Genomic DNA, 24,258 nt, shown 5'->3' on the forward strand with positions numbered 1-24,258 from the left:
ATTCTACTTCATCTCTACATAATAAAAAGTACACAGACCAGATGAAAGCACTCTTGAATGGATTTCTCAGTAACTTTTGGAGTACCACAGGCAGCCTTTCCTTTGAATACTCAAAGGTCTTACAGGATCGATAGGTCAGAACACAGTTCTAGGCCTACTTTTCGCCTGGTCCCCCGCCACGTTGGTTAGGCGTCCTCTGAGGCACCCACATGGGCAGGGGTTTCGGGGCACGGAGAGCGGTCTTTCGCAAAGGGACGGGGCCGGGCTGCACTGTTAGATCCTGAGAAAAGGCTCCCTTCTTGATTCACTGGCCTCCGGGGCTGTCTGACCATTTTCCTCTCCCCTCTCTCCTTTGGAGAGGCGCATTCCGTTAAATCTCCGTTGGTGTCTTGTGCTTACCTCAGGGCGTTCTTTCTTTTCAGAAAATGGACCCAAGCGGGGTCAAAGTGCTGGAAACTGCGGAGGACATCCAGGAGAGGCGGCAGCAGGTCCTGGACAGATACCACCGCTTCAAGGAGCTCTCAACCCTGAGGCGCCAGAAGCTTGAAGATTCCTATCGGTTCCAGTTCTTCCAGAGAGATGCCGAGGAGCTGGAGAAATGGATTCAAGAGAAACTGCAGATCGCGTCCGATGAGAATTACAAAGACCCAACCAACTTGCAGGTGCGTGTGATCTCCCTGAGATTCGTGCCAGGATTCGAGAGCTCGGGTGTTTTTGCCTAAAAAATATACCAAGAAAGTCATTTAATTATGACCTTGGGAGATTGGGCAGCAAGAAGAATGTAGATCAGACGTAAGAAAGGACTAACTCTATCAAAAGCAAAAGCCTTTAAAAATCATTGACTTGTACGTAAGACAAGTTAATTTTATGGTGTAAACTGCACCTCAGTAAAGCTGTTGGGAGCAAAGAGCCGCCCTTCTCACTGATTTTGGTGAAAGGCTTTTTAGCAAAGGGAGCAGTAGCTGGACTCATGGCTCTTCTTACTACACATGTCAATGTCATCCAAGAAGAGGAAGTGGTAAGGGCTGGTTTAGGTGCCTGGCAGGCCCTTGGCAGCTCAGCCCTTACCTGATTAAAAAAGAGGTATTGTGAAATGGAATGTATCAAATTAAATTCATCAGAGAGCATGGCTTCTAAAACAAGCTGAAAATACTAGATCCTGAGTGAATGTGGCTGGCTTCTCCAAGGGTAACACTGTGTGCCAAGAAGACTCTCAGTATGTTCTGCATTTCTGGGAGGGATTGGATGTCCACACAAAGGTTGATTTCCTGGTGGGCAGTTACATTAGGATATTCTGTAGCATCTTGTTATCTGCAGAGTCGTGGTCCTCAGCGGCCAGGCTCTCAGAGGGCCGGTGTAGCCACAGTCAGAGTGTTTGAGTCATTGAGCAGGCAGGGGGTGGATGCGATGCTGGGTGAGGTGCCCGTGGTTAGAGGGGGCGCGGTTGAGGGGTGGGGACAACAGAATGATGCTGAATGGCTGAATCCATGGCTCACTGCTGGTCTGCCAACAGGGCAAGCTTCAGAAGCACCAGGCCTTTGAAGCCGAAGTGCAGGCCAACTCAGGAGCCATTGTGAAGCTGGACGAGACTGGGAACCTGATGATCTCGGAGGGGCATTTTGCATCCGAAACCATACGGGTAAGAGTAGCTCCTGGTGCGGGCGGAGGGCCTTCCTCTGGCTGGTGGAGGAGTGCAGATGCACACGCACGTGTAAATTTGGGTTCCTAAAGAGGTAGACTTTTCCAGGTTTTCAAAGAATTTTCTGAAGTTCCCTAAAGGAGTTACCCACATCCTGCCTTTGTACTATGATGATTCATTGTGAATACAAAGAAGTGAGGAAATGAATATTTTTTTGTAAAACAAATTAGAGTGTGATGAGACTTGAAAGACTATTAACATTTACAGTTGGTAATTAGATGGGAGAGCATATTCATGACATTGGTGAATTTAGGGATCAGGATGCAAAGATAGATAGAATTAAGCACAGACGCTATAAAGTGTGTTCTCTATTGGCAAGCTTGCTCTCTGGATCTTGGAGGTTACTGAGGTCTGGTCAGCAAGCCAGTTAAAGGTCCAGCTGTGAGGAATGACTTGCGGCACCTGGTGGTCGGTGACCAAGTGGCGTGGCAGCCTTCGAAGTGGGAGTCCTCAGACTCTGGTCTGTGGCCTGGGGGCCGGCCCATGGGAGTGGGGCCATAATTGAGCCTTCTCCGCTGTGCCTAACGAGCCTCGTTAGGATGAGGGTTGCACGCTTAGTTAGATTTCCTTCATATCTCATTTCCCGTCTTGTTCTTTGTCGTTCCACTGGGGGACCTTTTCAGTCTTTACCTGCCCAGACAGTCCTGAAGATTCAGGTGAAGGCTACAGTCTTAGGGCCCCGGCTGGAACACTTTCATCCCTCACTATTCCCTGATACCCCGTGGAGGTTTCCTTCCCTCCACGTTTTGGCCTAGTGGCTTTCAGCCATAAACACTTGTTCTCTCTCTTGCTCTGATACACGCCACAGCCTCATATCGAAGACTTGAAGTTAGCCCTAAGCTTATTATTAATAATTAACTATTACTAGTAATGATTATAGATAGGAAATATAACTAAATTTTAAATGCCATGTGACCAATTATTTAATTATATTTAATCTATTTAGCTAATGTAGTATGTGTCTCTGTAATTGAATACAAATGTCTGCCTGCCATTTCCTACTATTTTGTATACACCTTATAATAATTAAATCAGCATTGCCTGTTTTCTTGGTAGGAGTTGTTTGCCCAGAACGAAAGGGGCTGCTGCTCTGTAGAATTATAACCTGACACAGGGGCGAACGTGAGAACTCAATCGAGTGTTGGCTTTATTAGTTAACCTGGGGCGGGGAGACCCGACCGCACGACTCACCCTCCCTTTATTTGGATCTGTTAGTGAGTGACCTCCTCCCCGTTTAGGGGTCGTCGTACAGCAGCATTGAGCAGTGTCGTTAGCTGCTGTTCGTGGTAGCTGTTAGTAGCTGTCACATGCCAGCACCCTCCTGGGGATCCCCTGACCTTCACTGCAGGCAGCATGGCAGCCATCACCCCCGGAGTCTGGAGGGGCAGAGGCTGTAGCTCGGACCGGTCCTCCAGACCGGTGTGAGTCCCCCAAATTCACACAGCTTGCAGGTGACCGAACTGGAACTTCAGTCCGTTCTCTCTCTAGTCACCAGTGTCTGCTTTATTTTTCCAACCTGCATTTCACTCGTGTAGACTTCCCCTAGCGTTTGCCCTTGATCTGTTTCTCCAGTCCCCCGGTCACCTGGCCGTGCTCCTACGGAGCAGCCCCATTCACTCTGGGAGAACGGCTTCCGTCCACAGCTGCTCTGGAGGCACCAGCTGCTTGCTCACGCCCCTGTCGAGAAATCTGCCGAAGTCAGAGCCCGGATTTCTCCTCCGAACTGTCAGCTTTCCGAGTGTTTCTTAGTGCTCCTGCCCATCTGCTCATGCACCCTGTCGAACAGCAGCACGCTTGCGGGGCTGCCCTCTCTGCCCCGCAGTGATCACGAGATCGGGCCCCAGCTCATCACTGCGGGTGTGAAAACAGAGTTTGTGAGAAACTGACAGTTGACCCGGGGGTGAAGTTTTCTTCAGCTTTCTTATATGGACTAATTTGAGCAAAGGGTTCTCATGTTATCTCTTGAGTCTTTTCTTTCAAGCTCACAGTTCCCGTGCTGATCCTGGCTTGCTAGTTTGCCTGGTCCCAGAACTCAGTATTTTAGCTTGACAGGCCGTGTGCCGCAGAGGAGGCGGGTGGGGTGCGGAGGCTGTGTGTGTCCTGGGTAACCTGTCTGTCACTGGTTTAGACCTTCACACCGTACCGGACAGCGTGGCGCCCCATAGTCACCGCCACCCACATCGGGTCCCACATCCGAGTAGGTGGAGTATTGCGTTGCCGTGGGTTGCCTTCCCCTTGCCCTGGAATGCCTCCCACTTCCTCCCCAGCGGTGGGTTTAGCTTTAACCATCCGTGGGGGAAGTGATTGCAGTGCTGGAAGTAAATTGTGTGACAATATCTTCCCCCTCTGCTTTCTCCTTTCAAATGAACGTGCCTCGTTTCTGAGAGAATCCACCCACGCTGACTGTCCCGCGGCTTTCAGGATTGCGGCTTGCTGCGGGTGGCACCTCAGCGACGGGTGGATCCCGAACTTCTCTCCTTCGTGTTCAGATGTTTTGTGGTGCTTGCTTTCGTCTCTCAGTGTTCCGTAGAAACTCCCAGTATCTTGGGTGGGCATCATCAACACGTTGAGATTGGATTAGAATATGAGAACGCATTACCTAAGCTTGGGCTGATGATCAGTTCCGCCTGGTTCTTGCCAAGGCCTTACCAGGACTGTGCTGCGAAAACCCCAAGATGCTGGGAAGTGACTGTGTTTGTGCCTGTGGCTGCCACTTGGGTGAAATTTGAAATGGACAGACCCTGAGCTGTACCACAAACTGTATCTCTTCGCAGAAGCTCCAAAGCTTTTTCTGCAAAGAATCCTTTTGCTAGCTGATGACATTTCAGGACCCCATCTTTTCTGCTTTTATACTAAGGTTGTCCTGTTTACTTGGGCCTCATAACTATATGTTCACATTTGTAATATCCGTTGGACCCCGTGTTTTGTTCTCCCTTTACCTTCATGAAGTCAGAATGCACCCCTCAGTGATTTCTGCCAAAGTTCTGTGTTATTCTTCACCTTTCTTCCCCCGGGGGTTTTCTGACCTAGGAATCCACTTCAATAATCTAATGATTAAGAATAATTAATAACATTAAATACTTACAGATAATATAAACGCAATCGTTTTTTTAAAAGATTTTATTTATTTTTAGAGGGAAGGGAAGGAGAAAGAGAGGGAGAGAAACATCAGTGTGTGGTTGCTTCTTGCGTGCTCCCCACTGGGGACCTAGTCTGCAACCCAGGCATGTGCCCTGACCGGGAATTGAACCAGCGACCCTTTGGCTCACAGCCCGTGCTCAGTCCTTTGAGCTACACCAGCCAGACCTAAACTCAATAATTGATAATAATAGTTAATAATTCCCTTGAGGTAAACTGAAATAAATGTACCTGTGAAAGATCAGTACTTTAAGACCCACCAAACTGCCTTCAAGTGTACACTTTTCTCTGTTCTCAGCTAAACTTACGATTTCCTTTCCATTCCACGGGGCATCTCTTTAAAAGGCTTGTTCGGAGCTCTGTGGGGTCTCTGACTTGTTGGAGCTCTCTGGACGAGCCGGGTCACGTGGAAACGGTGGCAATGCGTAGGGTTGGCCTCCCCCTGCAGACTCGCCTGCTGGAGCTGCACCGCCAGTGGGACTTGCTGCTGGAGAAGATGCGGGAGAAGGGCGTCAAACTGCTGCAGGCGCAGAAGCTGGTGCAGTATCTGCGAGAGTGCGAGGACGTGATGGACTGGATCAATGACAAGGTGTGGTTCCAGAGGGACGGTTTGCGAAAGGAAGGGGCGGAGACTCCCCGGAGCCACATCGCAGGGTGGGCTGTGGCGGCTGTCTGTGTGTTCTCGCTTCTGAGACCTGGAGTCTCTGAGCCCTCAGTGCTGCTAGCATGACGTCTTCTCCGGTGGGGGGACCCCAAATCATAGTGCACACAGGAAGCAGTGTCACTGCAACTGACAGGGCCCAGCATGCCTCATTCCTAAGTTCTGGGGCCGTTGTTACCAAGAGTTGGTCAGTGACTCTGGCTCTGTCATGGTCCCTGAATAGGAAGCAATTGTGACCTCCGAGGAGCTGGGCCAGGACCTGGAGCACGTGGAGGTTTTGCAGAAGAAATTTGAAGAGTTTCAAACAGATATGGCTGCCCATGAAGAAAGAGTTAATGAAGTGAACCAGTTTGCTGCCAAACTCATTCAGGTAAACGGCAAAGTGCTTCTCACAGTATCCTTATGTTAACTGTCTCGTGTTTTCAGAGCATTTCGGTGCTCGGTCCCTAGTTTGTGGGGGAGGAAGCTCTACTAAAAGCACATCTAAGTTTTGTTTGGGTTGGAGTGAGGCAGTACCGAGTGCTTCTAGTTTAGAAAGTGCTTTTAACGTGTGGCTGAGGGCTGGACGGGCAGGGTTCATTGGATCCGTGCCCTTCACCCACGTTCAAATGTCTCGGAAAGCTTTTACGGGGCTGCTGAAGCTGGGTGTCAGGGTTTCTCAGACAAGGGTGTGGTGGGGAATGCTTCCCAGATTGGCAGGCGTCTGCGGAGGCCTGATCGCTGCTCCCCGGGCTCCTGTGGGGGCCTGGGGGCCTTTAATGAATGGACTGTCCTCTGGGAGCTTCAGTGTCCTTGGCGGGCAGTGCCACGCCCTTCCCCATTGCCCGGGCCCGAGGTCCTGTAAGCTGTTTCCTTATCCTCACCTTCCACTGTGGGGTTAGAGTGCTCCAGAGACACCACCTGGTAGGAGCTGGGCAACTTCCGCCTGTAGGAAATTTGATTTTGGGGGTACAAATTGTAGATGGACGGAGCTGTTTCAGGTCTGGTCCTCGTCTCCCTTTTAGGCAGTGGTGAAGGGAAGGAAGGGCCGGCATCCCTCAGAATACTTGTCCTTTCAGGGACAGACGTGCTGCCCCAAACCCCAGTCCAGCCCCCACTGGTGCTCAGGTGCTGTTCGGCCAAGCCCATGGTCTCACAGACGGACCTGAAATGCTTCACCTTCATACCTAACATGTCATATTTATTAAAACAAAACAACAGACCCATTTGGTTGGGGGGAAGGGTACTTTAGGGAAATGTCTTCAGTCTGAAGTCAGGAGCAAACCATGAAAGCCGTTTCGTGGGCCGGAATGCCACACTAGGCGCAGGTGGGCAGAGATGGCGCATTGATGAAGCCCCGGAGGTGGGGCCGCAGTGTGTGTCCACATGCAGGCTCCGGTGCTCTCCTCCAAGGGGGAGGCCTGGCTCTCCCCTCCGTGTGCACGAAGAGATAGCAGCTCATCCCACACAGAAAGCCAGTACCCCTCAAACACCGAAGGCTTGCGGAAGCAGATCCCTCGAGGCCGGGTGCAGGGGGCTGACTGGGGCGCAGAGGCGGCGGTCCCAGATGCCCCCTCGTTCTCTTCCCCGTTCAGGAGCAGCACCCAGAGGAGGAGCTGATCAAGACCAAGCAGGACGAGGTGAACGCAGCCTGGCAGCGGCTGAAGGGGCTGGCTCTGCAGCGACAGGGGAAGCTCTTCGGGGCAGCCGAGGTCCAGCGCTTTAACAGGTGCCTCGCCGAAGGGCGCTCTGGGGACCGGGCCCCCAGCCGGCAGGGCCCCCAGCCGGCAGGGCACGTGGGCACGGGGGCCGACTAGTCTTGGCTCATGTGGTGTTCCCAGTTCTAGACAGTCCTCCCTGTGGATTACTGGTGCCCTTGTTCTGTAGGGACGTGGATGAGACTAGCAGCTGGATTAAGGAAAAGGAGCAGTTAATGGCCTCTGACGATTTCGGCCGAGACCTGGCCAGTGTTCAGGCTCTTCTTCGCAAGCACGAGGGTTTGGAGAGAGATCTGGCTGCCTTAGAAGACAAGGTGGGTTTTGGAAGCAGCCGATGATTCTGTAACTGTGTCACCAAGGGTCGTGAGCGCAGTCCTGATGGAGTGTGTTTCTAGGTCAAGGCCCTGTGTGCAGAGGCCGACCGCCTGCAGCAGGCCCACCCGCTGAGCGCCACTCAGATCCAAGTGAAGCGAGAGGAGCTGATCGCAAACTGGGAGCAGATCCGCACTCTGGCGGCCGAGAGACACGCGCGGCTCAACGACTCGTACAGGTAGAAGCAGCCTCGCGGTGCTCAGCAGCCCGCGCCACGGGCTTTGTGAGGAGGCGAGAGGAAGGCAGGGTTCAGGGTCAGCCCTGTAGGCTGACAGTTTCCGGAGGTCCTGCAGTTCCTCTGCCAAGAAAAGGCAGGTCACTTTTTCTTTCCTCTGTCGTGTGTGTGTGTGGAGACTGGCAGTTTTATAGGGTGTGTAAGTGCACACACGTAATATTTCTAACTTCATAAGTTTTTTCATTCTCTTTCACTGTGTTGTGACCAGCGGCCCTTAGCAGAGGGAGCAGCATGTGAAATACCCTGTTAAAGTTGGGTAAATGAAGGGTAGGAAAGGGAAGGAATGCTTCTGATTTACCAACCAGGGGCTGGACTTGGGAACAACAAGGAAATTGAAAATAAGGGACAAGACTGAGGGTTATAGTGATGGACAGAGTCTCGTATGAAGGATTGACTTTAGCCTTCTCTCGCTTTCCTCTGTTTTTAACTGAATTTTCACTTTTTCTTTTTTGGCCTTACCTTTTAGTCCCCTCGTGCCCCCGTCCCCCTCTTGCTTTCCTTTGGGTCGGGAGAATCCACATTTCCTGGGACTGGGATCTGTGTGGTGTGTTAGGGTTTTGAGAACATGGAGGTCAGAGCTTTGTTTTCGGTCCTGGAGCTCTGCCGGAACCATCTCAGGACATGGCTATGCTTTTCCCCAGGCTCCAGCGCTTCCTCGCCGACTTCCGTGACCTCACCAGCTGGGTGACGGAGATGAAAGCCCTCATCAATGCAGATGAACTTGCCAACGACGTGGCCGGGGCCGAAGCCCTACTGGATAGGCATCAGGAGCACAAGGTAATGTCTCGAGACTTTCCAGAAGTTAAGGACATGAGTTTACCGTGCCTCGGGGTGGCACTTACGTGGGAGTGGCTGAAACTCTGTTCCTGGTACCTGCCAGGTACCACAGTCATAGTAAACAAACCCATTTGGCACAAGGAAGGCAAATAGACCGGTGGGGCAGAAGACAGAGAGCTCAGACCCCGTGAATGTGGAAACCAGACAGGGATGGCGTGAAAAGCCGGTAGGAAAAGGACTCCTTGGAAAGGGGGTGCGCTCCTGTTCGACGGCCTAGGCTGGTATCAGGGAGCCTGGCCTTCGTTTTCATCTCTTCCTCAGTCTAGATATGATACTCTGATTTGTGATGAATATTTGAAATTCCACAATTTATTTTTCTTTCCAAGATCTGGACATAATTGGGCCTTTTCCCCCCTGTAGGGTGAAATTGATGCCCATGAAGACAGCTTTAAATCGGCAGATGAATCTGGACAGGCCCTGCTGACTGCTGGTCATTATGCTTCTGATGAAGTCAGGGAGAAGGTGAGAGGAGAAAGTTCTTTTACTAAAAGTCTCTGGAAGCCGTTACCCACCCTTAAACACCCAGATGAGCGAGGCATTGCCGTGGGGTGTGGGGAGACTCAGGCAGGGAGCCACCTGGATGTCCAGGAGCCGCTTCTCCGTGTAGAGAGATGTATGTGCAACCTGGTGGTTGAGCGGAGGAAGTTTAGTTCAGCGGGATGTAGGAGACTGTGGAGGAAGTCGAGTCCTGCGTTAGTAGTCGGAGCCAAGGAGAAACGGATTTTTATCACATTCATGGGTATATTTAACTTCAAAGTATCTTGGAGCGTAAAGCTGCCGGGAGAAAGCTGCTTTCTGAAGTCGATAATGCTACTTTAGGAGACGTTACACTAGACCAAGAGGAGATACTTCAGAGACACACTTTGTTCTGTCATTAACTTTGGAGCCTAAAAACTGCCCAGGGCATCGTCGAATTACCTAACATCTTTCACAGGGTCCCCACTCAACTGATTTTCTCAGCTGAGAGTCCCTACCCCATTCATACTGCCTCACTTTTATTTTTTGAACGTTTTTGAGAGTTTGAGTCACTGATGACGTGTGCCGGGGAGCGAGGTCTCAGACGCTCCCCCGCCTCACTTTTAGGTAGGTACCCTTTTTCTTCCACCTGGGAGTTCCTTTCACATCTTCACTGGAAATCAATTGTGATAATATGGCAGCAAATTAATAGTAAATTATTAGAATAGGGCCATCCCTCTTATATTCAGCATAAACATCCGAGGTGCTCAGGGTTCATGTGATTTCCTGTGACTTGGCTGGCACCCATGAGTGGATGCAGTGTGGGCCTGGAGATGAGCGTGAGGATTAGAAGTTCCTGGGCGGCCTTTCGTGTGCGTGGCGGCATCAGGACTGACCGGTCCTTCCTCCCGCCTTGCGTGTTCTCCTTCGCAGCTGGCCATTCTCTCGGAGGAGCGCGCCGCCCTGCTGGAGCTGTGGGAGCTGCGCCGGCAGCAGTACGAGCAGTGCATGGACCTGCAGCTCTTCTATCGAGACACGGAGCAGGTGGACAACTGGATGAGCAAGCAGGAGGTAACTTGAGAGCAGAGGCCACTGGCCAGCTCAGTGAGCTGCAAGGCTCTGTGTCTCTTTGTCTGCTGCTTCTTTTTTTTAAAGATTTTATTTATTTATCTTTAGAGGTGAAGGGAAGGAGAGAAATATCAATGCATGATTGCCTCTCATGCGTCCCCTGCTAGGAACTGGCCCGCAACCCAGGCATGTGCCCTGACTGGGAATCGAACTGTGATCCCTTGGTTCACAGGCCTACGTTCAGTCCACCAAGCCACACCAGCCAGGGCTTGTCTGCTTCTTTTTATTGTTTTTTTTTAACTGACTTATTTTTAGACAGAGGGGAAAGGAGAAAGAGAGGGAGAGAAACCTCAATATATGGTTGCCTCTCACATGCCCCCCCGCCCCACCCCCCTGGGGATCTGGCCTGCAACCCAGGCATGTGCCCTGACTGGGAATTGAACCAGCGATCCTTTGGTTTGCAGGCCAGCATTCAATCCACTGAGCAACACCAGCCAGGGCTTATTGTTAGTTAATAGCTTATTGTCATTGTAGGTTGCTGAGGCCAGGACTGGTGCTAAATACTTTCTGTGTATGATTGTGTTTCTTGCCCATCCCCTACCCTGCTCACATGGTTAGCTTATTTTGTGTGGGAGGTCATTACCATTTCCATTCCGAACGCAGGGAGAGGGTGAGGCCGTGCAGCTTCCATCGCCTCAGCACCTCAGAAAAGGCCCTAGTTTTCAGATGAGTGTGGTGGTGTGAAACTTTTTACTAAGTGGGAGATTTTCTCCCCTTAGATCTTAGGATCATGTGGAATCTAAATCTAGTAGGCGCATCAAAAGCTATTTGGAAAAAGTGTCCGTAGAAGGTGGGACAAGGATTTTGTGCTGTCCTTGCATCAGTCTAGAAGGGCTGGGCCTTCTGGAAGAGCTCAGAGGCTAGCAGTCAGAGACTTGCTTTCTTTCTTTTTGTATTTTGGCGAAACTCCTTCGCTTTCCTGCCTTACGAGGTGAAAGGAACAGGGGGTCTCCTGAACACTGTGTTTGCTGTTGCCAGGCGTTCCTGCTGAACGAAGACTTGGGGGATTCCTTGGATAGCGTGGAAGCGCTTCTCAAGAAGCATGAGGACTTTGAGAAGTCCCTGAGCGCCCAGGAGGAAAAGATCACAGTAAGACCCCTGTCGTCGTCATCAGGGCTGCCAAGGGTCCTCTCTCTCCAAATGGTCCCTGAACAGACTTGATGAGGGGTCGGTGTGGAAGGCAGTGCTGTGGGCACTGGCCGGCTCGGGGCGGGGGCAGCACGCCTCAGTGGGGAGGTGGCACCCCTTTGTAGAAGGAGAGTGTTTTCCTGAAGTAAGCCCTCAAGTTGAGATTGACCTTTTGTTGAAAGTAGGTAAAAATTAATGTAAGGGGCGGGAAGTGTCTTTCCCATTAGCAACAGGTTTCAGAAGTAGAGACTGGAAGGCTTTAAACTGGTGCCTGGTGCTGGTGAGGCCACATGGCCGCCGTCTCTGGCCTTGCGTGGAGCCAGCAAACACTGATATGTCGGACTAATGCCTTCAGCAACGACTCCGATTTCAGGGTTGTCTGGGAAAACCTCGACCTGTGGGAAGGCGTAGCGTGTTTTGTGACCTGTTCAGCAGTTACTTGTCTCTGGAGGCCAAGCTCTGCAATAGTCCTCTGACCCCTGAAAGCTCTTCTTCCTTCTTCCTCCCTAGGCACTGGATGAATTTGCAACCAAGCTCATTCAAAACAACCACTACGCCATGGACGATGTGGCTACTCGTCGAGATGCAGTGAGTTCCGGGCCCTTCGTGTGCCTTTCTCTCCCCTGCGTGGTTGTCCCTTCTAGGACAGAGGCTGCGGGGTAGCCTCTTGAGCTAGAACTTTCCGGGGCGGTGATAACAGTGGAGAATCACGTGGTCCTTGTTTTCCAGCTCTTGAGCCGTCGCAATGCCCTGCACGAGAGAGCCATGTATCGCCGGGCACAGTTGGCTGATTCCTTCCACTTGCAACAGTTCTTCCGTGATTCGGATGAGCTCAAGAGTTGGGTCAACGAGAAGATGAAAACTGCCACAGATGAAGCTTACAAAGTAATGTACTGTTAGCATGGCCATGGGGTACTTGGTTAGTACGCCGAGCACAGTTATCTATGGTTAGTTCCATGGATAAATGCTAAAAAAAGTAGGGGATTCTGAAACCCGTGCCATTTAATGTAAGCTGACCATTTTATATACCCCCTTGTAAAGATAAGCGTGAAGCTAATGCAAGGTGACCTGCTCAGGTTCAAAGTAGTGCCCCCTTCTTTCCTCTATTGGCAGGACCCATCCAACCTACAAGGAAAGGTCCAGAAGCATCAGGCTTTTGAGGCTGAGCTCTCAGCAAACCAGAGCCGCATTGACGCCCTGGAGAAAGCAGGGCAGAAACTGATTGATGTCAACCACTATGCCAAGGAGGAAGTGGCGGCTCGAATGAACGAGGTCATCAGTTTGTGGAAGAAACTGCTAGAGGCCACTGAGCTGAAAGGTAAGAGACAATGTTCCACAGGATTGTAATAAGAATGGGTAGGGCCCTGGCTGATGTAGCTCAGTGGATTAAGCGCGGGCCTGCGAACCAGAGGATCGCGGTTCGATTCCCAGGCAGGACACATGCCTGGGTTGCAGGCTGGTTCCCTGCAGGCCAACTCCCAGCAGGGGACACATGAAAGGCAACCATACATTGATATTTCTCTCCCTCTCTCCTTCCTCTCTGAAGATAAATAAATAAAATCTTTAAAAAAAAAAAAAAAGAATGGGTAGGAATGTTTGGGGAGGTAAGTGTTTCCTCCTGGTTAAGTATTTTAGGGACATACACCACCCAGGAAGGGGTGTGGATGGCCCTGGGCACTGGGGCTCACATCCGTGCAGGGGCTACTGCCTCGGGCTGCAGTACTCTGCAGATGTGGTAAACGTGGTTGAGCAAGCCGGTTGGTGGGGAGCCTGAGTGGGAAGAGGGTGATTTGGCCAACTGGACCTTCCCGGATTGGGCTTCGTCACGAAAAGTCAGAGTTCAGCTGTGAACCAAGGGCGTTTATTATAAATTCCCAATCCTAATACTGCTCAACAGCCCTGACCTCATGGGGCTTCGAATGCTTTCTGAGCAATTCCAAGTCGGCACCTGGAAGGGAGAGAAGAGGCTGCAGTTTGCTTTCTTCCCTTTTGCAGAGGAAGGGAGTGGGACTCCGATCCTGACGTGTGGCCCTTCACTGGGGACCTCCGTCTGTGAGCAGTTACAGGGTGGGCAGCCAGAGGCCGGGTGTCCAGCCATCGTTATCTGGGAGATACGAAATAATGGCGATAGTGATAAGACAAACAGCACAAATAAATAACACAGGAATAAGCCGTTCCACGTACTCACAGCTGTGAGCCTCTTTGCCCATTTGCGTGTCGATGGAAGCAACATTCACGTGGAAAACCCACGTGCCTCCCTGCCTAGGAATAAAGCTGCGTGAGGCGAACCAGCAGCAGCAGTTCAACCGCAACGTGGAGGACATCGAGCTGTGGCTGTACGAGGTGGAGGGCCACTTGGCTTCCGACGACTACGGCAAAGACCTCACGAACGTCCAGAACCTGCAGAAGAAGCACGCCCTGCTGGAGGCCGATGTGGCTGCGCACCAGGTAGAGCGTGGACGGGCACTGCTGGGCCGATGATTCAGGACCGGCTGGTTTGGGGAGGGGTGAAATGTGTCGGTTTCTGACCTAGCCCCACGGGCCGCGTGTGCTCCTGCTGCAGCTCAGCTGTCCCCTCAGCTTTCAGGGAGCCCAGCGTGAGGGAAGCAGGTGGCAGAGCAGGGAAAGGAACTGTGTTCGTTTCTGCTTGTGTAGCTCAAACTGCACCTGAAGTGCCAGAGTCGGCCTCGCGGTCAGGTGGCTCGGCTCGGGTCCCAGCTTTCAAGACTGTCCGCCCTTTTCTGCATCCCCAGGATCGGATTGATGGCATCACCATCCAGGCCCGCCAGTTCCAGGACGCCGGCCACTTTGACGCGGAAAACATCAAGAAGAAGCAGGAAGCGCTCGTGGCCCGCTACGAGGCGCTCAAGGAGCCCATGGTCGCCCGGAAGCAGAAGCTGGCCGACTCTCTGCGTTTGCAGCAGCTCTTTCGTGACGTCGAGGATGAGGAGACCTGGATTCGGGAGAAAGAGCCCATTGCCGCATCCACCAACAGAGGTCAGTCTCCCTCCGTCCGATCGGCGTCACGTGGGGAAAGGGCTCCAGCCCTGTGGTCTCGGGGAGCACACGTCCGAGTGGGCAGGGCCAAATTTAAGTCACCTGGAGTTGGGGTGGAAGCCGTGGGTGACAGTTAGCACTCTGCCTTCTCTCTTGATGGCTTGGATGACTGCGGGTGGTTTCCTCTGCTTCCAGGCAAAGATTTGATTGGAGTCCAGAATCTGCTAAAGAAACACCAAGCCCTTCAGGCAGAAATTGCCGGACACGAGCCCCGCATCAAAGCAGTCACACAGAAGGGGAACGCCATGGTGGAGGAAGGTGATCCGTGGTTGTCTGGGAAGGCGGCGACTCTGCTTTTGTTCTCTGTGTCTTTCCCTTCGGTGGTGGAGGGCATGCATCAGACTGGACTGTGGGGTTGAGGGCCATCGCCATTCTCCTCTAGCTCTGTGATGTGGGTGGACCTTAATGTCTCCAAGCCTGGATTTCTCATCTGGGAGATGGGGACAACTGATGGTATAGGGCCCGGGGACAGAACTCTGGGAGTGCCGTTACTTTCACCTTGTTACGATGAGCTCGCTGATGCCATCTTGGGGTATCTGACCCCTAGAGTCTAGGTGGAGCTCGTGGTTTGTGGGTCAGAAATGAGCGAACCTGTTGGAGGGTTGGAACCTGAGCTGCTCATAAAACTTGGAAACAAGTGGCCGGCTCACCAACATGTAGTGACAAAAGTGAAAATATGGAAGGCCTTTTTGTCCTACAGCATGTCAACATGCTTTTCCGTGTCTTCCCTCCCGCCCCCTGCCTGCCTCCCAGGCCACTTTGCTGCCGAGGATGTGAAGGCCAAGCTCAATGAGCTGAACCAGAAGTGGGAGTCCCTCAAATCCAAAGCCTCCCAGCGGCGGCAGGACCTGGAGGACTCGCTGCAGGCGCAGCAGTATTTTGCCGATGCCAATGAGGCCGAGTCCTGGATGCGGGAGAAGGAGCCCATCGTGGGCAGCACCGACTACGGGAAGGATGAGGACTCAGCTGAGGTGACTGGGCTGGGCGGGCGCTGCGCCGGCTCGGGCGCCTGCCCGGGGCTTGGACCGGGAGGCCAGTGGGAAAATTGCCGAGTGTGGAAGGTGCAGCATTGTGGTCGATTGTGTTTTAAGGTGCTTCCCAGTCTCTACTTTACTTCCTGTGATGGAAGTTCGGTCACACTTACAGGGGAGAGAGCGCGGCCTGTCACCTCCTGCACCATTCGCACTTTGCTGTTCTTGTTGCCTCTCTCCTTGCCACCATGAGTGTGCATAGGCTCACACCGTGTTTTGTTGGTGCTGTATTTTGACTGGTACTCTTACGTTTTACTCACAAACATCTAGGTATAGGGCCTATGCCTACTACCTGTTTTTTTGCCAGTCATCACAAAAACCAGAACAAGTTGAATGTTGACGTGGCCTGCATTTGATTCCCCCCAAAGATGGGAGAGCTGGAAAGCTTTGGAAGTGGTAGTGAAGAAAGAAATGCCCAGTGTGGGTGGTGTGGGGGCGGGAGGGGGCAGACCTTCCAGGAGGGCGTGTCCATAACCAGCTCTGACTTACTGGTAGTTGATTTCCTAAGACAGCGGTGGGTTCACTGATCACGTGACACTGCCCTTTTCCTCCTTAGGCATTTCAGGTATTCCCTAGTTAAGTATGTAAAGGCAGAGTAAAAAGATACTATGTCACAGTTAATATTTCCTCCAAATAAATGTTTACTTACAAAGGAGGGAAAGTGTAGAGCAGGAGGCGATCACACCATCCATCATGCAGCTGAACGAGATGCCAGGGCAGGATGGGGATGCTGCTGGGGCCGAGGCTGCAGCCCCTGCCCCTGCCCCTCACGTGGGGTCACGCTGTGGTTTGGGTTGCAGGCTCTCCTGAAGAAGCACGAAGCTTTGATGTCGGATCTCAGCGCCTACGGCAGCAGTATCCAGGCCCTGCGAGAGCAGGCTCAGTCGTGCCGGGTGAGTGCGGCCCTGCCTGCTGAGGTTGTTGGGGGGTGGGGGGAAGAGTGTGGCAAGGCCCAGAGTCTGCCAGCAGATGTGACCATCGTGGGCAGTGTTCTTGGGACATTGCTGTTAAGTCTCATGACACAAAGGTTTAGAGACAGTTTGAGACCAGGTTTTAAAAGACACTAGAGAGCTAACACTCCTGCATCGGGTTTTATTAGCAGCTTTGGAAATAAGGTTTGTAAGTGTGCACTTGGTGAATTTGGTACAGCTGTTGAGTTTGGACTCTGTCACGTGCTTCCGTGACATGCGGTGAACATCCTCAGTGTGACCATGTTTGCTTTTGTTTTGGGCTGTCAGCAACAAGTGGCACCCACGGACGACGAGACCGGCAAGGAGCTGGTCTTGGCCCTCTACGACTATCAGGAGAAGAGCCCGCGGGAGGTCACCATGAAAAAAGGGGACATTCTCACCTTGCTCAACAGCACCAACAAGGCAAGGCCCAGCGGGCGGGCGGTGTTTCTTCCCATCAGCACCCTGGTTCTGCTCAGGCCGGGGTGGGGGGTGTGGTCCTTGTGCCTTTGTGAAACGAGGCTGGCTTAGAATTTGAAGAGATGCTCGAGTTTCCCAGTCTCCTGCATCGTGTAGCTTTGTCCTGCTGTGCGGTGTGTGCCCAGAATGGCTCATCGGCCTGTCGTCTCGAACGCCTGCTTGCACGTGGTGTAGTGGTTCACACACTCACTGACAGTGTTTGTCACGATGGCACATTCCAGGGGGAATTCTTTCTTACGAGCCAACATCTGCTTGTATGTAGTAGCAAGTCTGTACCTCGTACCCGTTGGTTCTTAGTCTTCACTCGGCTACAGTGGTTGGTGGAAGAGAGCTGAGACGTCACCCTGTAGGCTCTGTCTTCTCAGGGTTCACGCTGCCTGGCTCCTTGGCCTTCCCCTGACATTCTGCCCGACAGTGACTCTGAAGTGGGGTGCATGACACTCCACCCGCTACCTGACCGACCCCGAGGGGCACACCTCCCACCTTGGTCAGGTGCACAGACGCACTTGGCCGTTGCTAAGAACCCCCTTATTTCTGCACTCGGTGCATACCCTAGTCGTGAGAGCTGGAGAAGACCTGGGTTCTGTTGATGCCAGTCAGACCCCGCCCCCACCCTCAGGTCCTCCCCTGCTTCCCTCAGCAGCCGCGTTTTCCAATAGGACTTTCTGCAGCAGGGGATTTTCGTGTGCGGGCCCTCTGGCAGCCACTGGCCACGTGTGATTACTAAGTGCTTAAGTGTGACAAATGCAGCTGGAGTTTTTCATTTTATAATTTGTTGAAGTTTACCTAGTCCCACGTGACTAGTGGCCGCAGTAGGGGACAGCACAGGTCCAGGGTCTGAGCAGAGAGAAGGGTGTCCTTCCTGTGGGCATCTGTCATTGCAGATTTGCCCGTGGCTTTCTCCATGCTTGGCGAGTCACAAAGGGACCGAAATTTCAGTCCTGGTGCTGAGTGACTGGGACACAGTCACAAGATCCTCGTAGCGTGGTTTGAGCTCTCCTACGAGTGTGTGTGTGAGCACGCCTGCACACGCTTGGTCTCTCCCTGTCTCGGGAAAGGAGCCAGCTCTCAGCGCCCGCCTCTGTTTCCTCAGGACTGGTGGAAAGTGGAAGTGAACGACCGCCAGGGTTTTGTGCCAGCCGCCTACGTGAAGAAGCTGGACCCCGCCCAGTCGGCCTCCCGCGAGAATCTCCTGGAGGAGCAAGGCAGCATAGCGTTGCGGCAGGAGCAGATTGACAATCAGTAAGGGTCACACAGTCGGTCACCAAGGTCCTGGTGGCACTTGGGGCTTAATGGGTACCACCCAGGGGCCAAGGTGTAGACAGTGTCCTGCGGATTCCAGGGCGAGTGTCCCATGCCCGTCGGACACAGGGACCTGCTCCTCCCACCTCCCCTTGTCCCCCTCACCCATGGTGCTCTTTGAACGGCAGCTCCCTGATTGATATCAGCCTTTATTTTCCTTTGTTTGGACTCCTCCCCACATGGTTTCTTTTCCTAAACAGCATTCCCCTGAGCGTTACCCTCCGGTTCGGGAGCTGATCTCTGAAATTGCTTTTTCAGATGTTCTACAGCCCAGCCTCCGTTCAGAGGCCGAGAGAGAGCTGCGCTCTCTGCCATGGCTTGCGTTCTGAGAGTGGGGCTGATGGACACTGGCTCTGTCCCCTTTCCCAGAGCCAGGCCCCCAGGAGGACCTGCGTCCCTCCTTCAGCGCATATCTGACCCCACTGATGAAATCAGCAGCTTGGGGCGCTTGGGAGAGGCCCAGAAAGTGCAGTCGCACCAGAGTTCAGAATGATAGAACTTTTCCGACCCTGATGGTCCCTGACGATCAGTTACTTGTAAACTTACAGGCTCTTGTTACTTTTAAGACAAGAGAGAGAGGTTTGGCCTGGACCGAATGACTGCAGCTGTGTGCGTGGCGCTCGGTAGCATTTGTTCTCAGGGCCGTCATTTTATTCCCCGGCTCTGCTCTGTGGAGTCAACCAGGGTGTCGGCACGGGGACGTGACTGCCCTGAGCATGGCAGACTCTCCAGGACAGTGGCGGTGCTCTGACCCCTCTGACTGCGTTTTCCTGCTGCTTGACATGTGATTTCACTCACAGCCTGGCCCGCTTCTAGGAGCTTTTGAGTGACTCCCTGATTCTCCCCACTCAGTGCATCTACCATCATGGCGCCAGTCAAAGCTGCCGCTTCTCACCCCCATGGGTGAGCCCCACTAATCTGTGCATGCTTTTGCTGTGCTCCCCTGTGCAGGACACGCATAACTAAGGAGGCCGGCAGTGTATCCCTGCGTATGAAACAGGTGGAAGAACTGTGAGTAGGCGAAGCCTTGCTGAGCGCCTGTGTCCATGGCTGTGCCTGCCCACCCCCTGCCGCTTCTCGTGAGGGCACTTGTTCACCCAGAAAGACCAGGTGGCGGGTGGGACCGTCTCTGTGCCCCAGCTTCTGCTCGCACGGGTCAAGGTGTCGGTGAAGCTGTCAGTTGATGGCTGCTTGGCTCCTCGGGGGCTTCCATGTGCCGCTGTGTGTTCAGAGTGTTGCTGGTGTCCCCTCCTGTCGACTTCTGTGGCGGACCAGCAGCACACCTGAAGGCCGGCTCTGCAGTGTCCCTGGGTAGGAAGGGCATTCAGTGCCTCTCCTTAAAGTACTCTCTGGTTCTTGGTAACTCGTTGCCTTTTTAAGTGCACTTTGGGAAGCTTAGGTTTGGCAGTGAGTCTCATTTCCATCATTTCATGCCTTCAGAGGTCTAGGAGTCCAGCCTCGTGTGTGTTGGTCCCCGAGAGCTGGAACAGTCTGGGGTTCATCGTTGGGCTCTTTAGCTAGTGAAATGGTGCTGGTGCTCTGCACTCTGTCTGGTTTGCCTTCTGGAGTTGCCCAGTCTTTCTGAGGAATGGACAGTGTGTATCACTTTAGAAATTCCCTACCGTTCCAGAGGCACTGACATTCCGTGTGAGGCTGTTTAAAGCCCGGCTGCCGGGGGCTGCTCAGAGTTCACTGTGAAAGGGGAAACTACTCGTCAGCCTGGAACCTCTCCCCACCCTCCGCCATAGCTGCATGAGCCCTGTGTCACCATGCTGAGCACCGGGTTTCCCTCATTTGTGGTTGTGATGTCATAAGTGCACAGCTGGCCCAGGGATGAGTGCGCCTGGCTGTTCTGGCCACCCAGTGGTGGCCACAACACCTGTGCCTGTCCCGGAGGCCGTGGTGGGGTCCTTAGGCTCTTCATTGTCACCTGCATTCTGATACTCCGTCACCAGGGCATCCTCATTCCAAACTCACAGCCTTGGACCTGCGTCTTGGAGACGCCTGGTGGTGTCTCTGATGTTAGGGACATGGCCTCTGGAGGAAGCCAACTGCCTTCCTTGTCCCCTCTTGTCTGACATCAGGTACCATTCTCTGCTGGAACTGGGTGAGAAGCGGAAAGGCATGTTGGAGAAGAGCTGTAAGAAGTTTATGTTGTTCCGTGAGGCGAACGAGCTGCAGCAGTGGATCAACGAGAAGGAGGCGGCCCTGACCACTGAGGAGGTCGGCGCAGACCTGGAGCAGGTCGAGGTGCTGCAGAAGAAGTTCGATGACTTCCAGAAGGTATGGCAAGGCTTGCCGCTGAGCCAGGAACTGTTTCAAGACAGTGCTCTTGACTTTCGACTGTGGGTTATTAGAATCAAAACGATATATCTTACCATCTGTGAGGCAGTTTTTAAATGCCTTTAACGCCAACTTTGAAGCACGCAGTTCATGAGTGTTCGGTCCAACACACTCACAGTCGTACAGCCATCACCTCCGGCTGGTTCCAAACACTTGTGTCACTTCAAAAGGAAACCGTGCGCCATCGAAGCAGTTACTCCCCACCACTGCCCTGCCCTGGCAACCCTCGGGTGTGCTGCTTGTCTTCGAGTTACGTATTCTGGACATTTCCTGTAAATGGGATCATATGTGTCGTGACTTTTTGTGACTGACTGCTTTCCAGAGCGTGCGCTTCCAGGGCCCTCCTTGCAGCGCGGGTCAGGTCCCCTGCTTCGGCCAGGCTGCGCTCCACTGTAGCCGCTTGCCACATTTTGTCTGTTCATTCCCCCATTTAACAGTGTTCTTGTAACCCACCAAAAAACGGGGGGTGCTTTTTCTCCCATGGAGGCTGGCATTAAAATTTCATCACATTTTTTAAAATGTTGTGTCCTGTCCCCCAAAGAAAGTCTTTAAAAACCTCCATCCAGTCAGAGTAGCAGGCCATTAACCACGGTTCGTTCGTAAATTTGAGATGGACTGCTCCAGTCTTTACTCACCTCCGTGCTAGCGACAGGCTCCCTGGTTGATGTCCCTGTTGAGAGCAGCTGGTTCGCCCGGTGCCTGTCGGACATTCGTAGATGTGCACCGCGGCTGGAGACCTCTGCTGCCCGCCTTCAGATTGCCCTCACGGCTCGGGGCTGTCTCGGCTTTTGTGTTTCAGGATCTGAAGGCCAATGAGTCGAGGCTGAAGGACATTAACAAGGTGGCCGAAGACCTGGAGTCCGAGGGCCTGATGGCCGAGGAGGTGCAGGCCGTGCAGCAGCAGGTGGGTGTGCGGGGCCCGCCCCGAGTGGGCTCCATTGCCATGAGGAAGCGACTCGGCTCCTCCTCCCCTTGTTTCCACGGCCCGCAGGCCGGGTCCCCAGCAGAGCTGTGACCCGATCCGTCTAGTTCAGTGTCCATGGCCTGTGGCCCCCCCCTCACTCTGTGTGGGAAACAGCCCACGTTTCCCTTTTCCAGCCAGTCAGTGTTGGGGGAGTGCAGTGTCTGTGTAGCCCGGAACGGATGACGAACTCCCGCGTCCCTTGGTGAAGGGCTTACATGTACACACGGGTCTGTCCGAGGCCGTGCATTCCCCGGTCTCCAATTGTCTGCGGGTTTGACAGCAGTGAGGTTCCCGCGAGGGCGCGTTCCCTCTAAAACAACACCGTCTTCCCTTTTTCCTTGTAGGAGGTGTACGGCGCGATGCCCAGGGTAAGTCCCAGTTGCTTCATGCAGAACTTGACCGTGAGGAGGAGCAGCCCTCAGGAAAAACAAAGTCAAAACCGTCTCAGGGATTTCTGTTTCTGAACCTCAAAGATGTCTCGCATGTGTAAATATCTGCTGAAGAAATAGCGCGTGCATTCTGGTTTCCACTCGCTGGTCTCCAAAAGACAACGTGTTCCATCTCCTGTTTTCTCAAACCGTTTTTAAAGTCATTTTATTTATTTATTTTTTTTCTTTTTTTTTTTTTAAATTTATTTAACTTTTGTTCAAGTACTTAAAGTCATTTTAGGTTTATTAACCCTTCTCCAGAAAACTCTATGAGCTGAAAGTTCATTGTTTTCAAATTAAGTCTCGTTTCTTCTCCTGCATAGAAAATTAGAGGTTTCCTATTTGTTTGCTCCACGTTCCTCGAGTGGCTTTGCAGTTCACCGCCAACTGCGGTTAGGCTCTAAGTCACAGAGNGTCTCCAAAAGACAACGTGTTCCATCTCCTGTTTTCTCAAACCGTTTTTAAAGTCATTTTAGGTTTATTAACCCTTCTCCAGAAAACTCTATGAGCTGAAAGTTCATTGTTTTCAAATTAAGTCTCGTTTCTTCTCCTGCATAGAAAATTAGAGGTTTCCTATTTGTTTGCTCCACGTTCCTCGAGTGGCTTTGCAGTTCACCGCCAACTGCGGTTAGGCTCTAAGTCACAGAGCGCGCCGTTTGGGCTCACAGGAAAGGGGGGTGTCACTCGTGTAGCCACCTAAGCTCTTGCTTCTTCTTTGGACAGGATGACACCGATTCGAAGACAGCCTCCCCCTGGAAGGTAAGAACTCCTGTGTGAGTAATGGTCTCCACGTGTGTGCGTGAACCAGAGTATTAGGTCCCATTCTAGAAGGTGCGCCTGTTTCTGAGTATTCAGTCTGAAGTCTTTGGTCATCCTGGACCCTTTGGGCTGGTTTCTTTCCGATCCTGGCATCGCACCCTTTGGCTCTCTTATCTCTTGAAATGTGATGCTTAGTAGTCAGATGGAAAGTGTTTCCGTGCAGATGCTGGGGACGAGTCGGATAGGTTGCGTTTATTACCCGTGTTGCTGCCAGAGTAGACGTGGCAGAGGTGGTGGTGCGTGGTCAGGCGTGGTCCCAGATGCAGTGTTGCCATCCGGAAGGTCATGGCCTGCAGAGAAGGGGACTGAGGAGAGGAGGCTTCCATTCCTCGCCTGCCTGACCGCTTCTCCTGTGCCCTGCGAAAGGCTGCCCGGAAGAAAAGCCTGAGGGGAGGTGTGACGGGAGGAATGAGAGGCATTTGCCAGTGACAGTGGAGTAGAGCCCAGACAGATCCAGGGTGGCGTGTGACCAGGGGTACACAGGGGAGAGGCTTTGTAGTAGGAAGTTGTTTTAGCTTTTAGAACTAGCTTTTAGATCATAGAACTAGTTAACTGAGTCCTAGATGCTTAGCATCTTTCCTCCTGACCCGGCTCTTTCCTCTGGAACATGGCACTGAGTCACAGGCACACAAGTTCGATAGAGCAGGTCTCCACGTCATAAAAAGTGCATCTTGCTGAGATGTGACGGAGGCGTGAAAGCCTAAAATCCAAAAGCCTCCCTCCGCTAGCCCTCAGGCTGGTGCATGCCCCTTGCCCCCAGGCGTCTTGTTGGCAGGCCTTGGTGAGGGGTTGTACCTCCGGCCTTCTACCCCTCCGACTCGGCCTATTCCATTCACTCAGTAGGTGCCAACCGGGGGGAGGTTGCACTTTCCTTTTAATTCCACGGTTTTCGGTCTTAATTCTTACATAGCAAAATAGGACCTCATCTGACCTCCTGGCAGAGTTTTCTGGTGACAAGCACTCTTTCAGAAACATATTTCAGGTGGCTTTCCAACAGCAGTGCCTCCTGTTTCTGAAAAAGGCTGGAGACAGTGGGTGTCTGCCTTCTGCGTCCTGTGCGCCTACACGGGTCGACAACGTCACCTGGGTGTGTCAGGAGCATTTGATAGCCTGACGTCCCTCCCTCCAAGCTTGTGCTGGCCCCCCTTGCCTTACGTCCTCTGAGGTGACGGGCATCACAATAATGCCCGGGGGTTTTCTTTGAGATGAAACTAGGCAGGCTCTGACATCCCGAGAGACCAGTAACTGCACTGGCAAGAAGGAAGCTGGTTCATTGGTTTCCTTTCTTTCCCATCTGGTCAGGCAGTGGCCCTTCGGTTGAGGGGCCACTGTTAAAGAGGACAGCAGCCCAGTAACACAGGTAGAAAGTAAGTTATTGGTCTGCTTGGCTGTGGGATGGTTTCAGCCGCCAGCAGTTGTTACCTTGGACGTGGTTTCTGAACTAACTGCTCTGTAGCAGGGTAAGAAAAAGACACTTCGTAGCCTTTAAGCTGTTTTTCTTCCAACTCTTTAATTTTGTTTTTCACCATTTTC

At 52.6% G+C, this 24,258-nt stretch overlaps 1 protein-coding gene across 6 annotated transcripts in view; it reads left to right on the forward strand.

Annotated features, from left to right (window-relative positions):
• SPTAN1 (spectrin alpha, non-erythrocytic 1) overlaps positions 1-24,258 on the forward strand; it is a 57,309-nt gene that overhangs the window by 9,796 nt on the left and 23,255 nt on the right. For 4 of the 6 annotated variants that reach the window (XM_037036576.1, XM_037036578.1, XM_037036579.1 and 1 more), the window contains exons 2-27: positions 423-662; positions 1,514-1,639; positions 5,286-5,426; positions 5,722-5,868; positions 7,073-7,206; positions 7,365-7,509; positions 7,591-7,745; positions 8,444-8,579; positions 9,000-9,101; positions 10,029-10,166; positions 11,202-11,312; positions 11,862-11,939; positions 12,081-12,236; positions 12,465-12,669; positions 13,618-13,799; positions 14,105-14,348; positions 14,544-14,666; positions 15,162-15,379; positions 16,240-16,332; positions 16,678-16,812; positions 17,963-18,111; positions 19,123-19,182; positions 20,256-20,454; positions 21,314-21,418; positions 21,823-21,846; positions 22,630-22,665. In XM_037036576.1, the coding sequence (XP_036892471.1) occupies positions 426-662; positions 1,514-1,639; positions 5,286-5,426; positions 5,722-5,868; positions 7,073-7,206; positions 7,365-7,509; positions 7,591-7,745; positions 8,444-8,579; positions 9,000-9,101; positions 10,029-10,166; positions 11,202-11,312; positions 11,862-11,939; positions 12,081-12,236; positions 12,465-12,669; positions 13,618-13,799; positions 14,105-14,348; positions 14,544-14,666; positions 15,162-15,379; positions 16,240-16,332; positions 16,678-16,812; positions 17,963-18,111; positions 19,123-19,182; positions 20,256-20,454; positions 21,314-21,418; positions 21,823-21,846; positions 22,630-22,665 (3,579 nt within the window). In that variant the 5' untranslated portion in view covers positions 423-425. The remainder of the gene's footprint in view (positions 1-422; positions 663-1,513; positions 1,640-5,285; positions 5,427-5,721; positions 5,869-7,072; positions 7,207-7,364; positions 7,510-7,590; positions 7,746-8,443; positions 8,580-8,999; positions 9,102-10,028; positions 10,167-11,201; positions 11,313-11,861; positions 11,940-12,080; positions 12,237-12,464; positions 12,670-13,617; positions 13,800-14,104; positions 14,349-14,543; positions 14,667-15,161; positions 15,380-16,239; positions 16,333-16,677; positions 16,813-17,962; positions 18,112-19,122; positions 19,183-20,255; positions 20,455-21,313; positions 21,419-21,822; positions 21,847-22,629; positions 22,666-24,258) is intronic. The other 2 variants (XM_037036580.1, XM_037036581.1) reach the window with 1 other exon arrangement.

This window comes from Sturnira hondurensis, unplaced genomic scaffold (assembly GCF_014824575.4).
Source record: "Sturnira hondurensis isolate 20B ecotype Veracruz unplaced genomic scaffold, ASM1482457v3 Scaffold0022908, whole genome shotgun sequence".
Lineage (NCBI taxonomy): Eukaryota > Metazoa > Chordata > Mammalia > Chiroptera > Phyllostomidae > Sturnira > Sturnira hondurensis.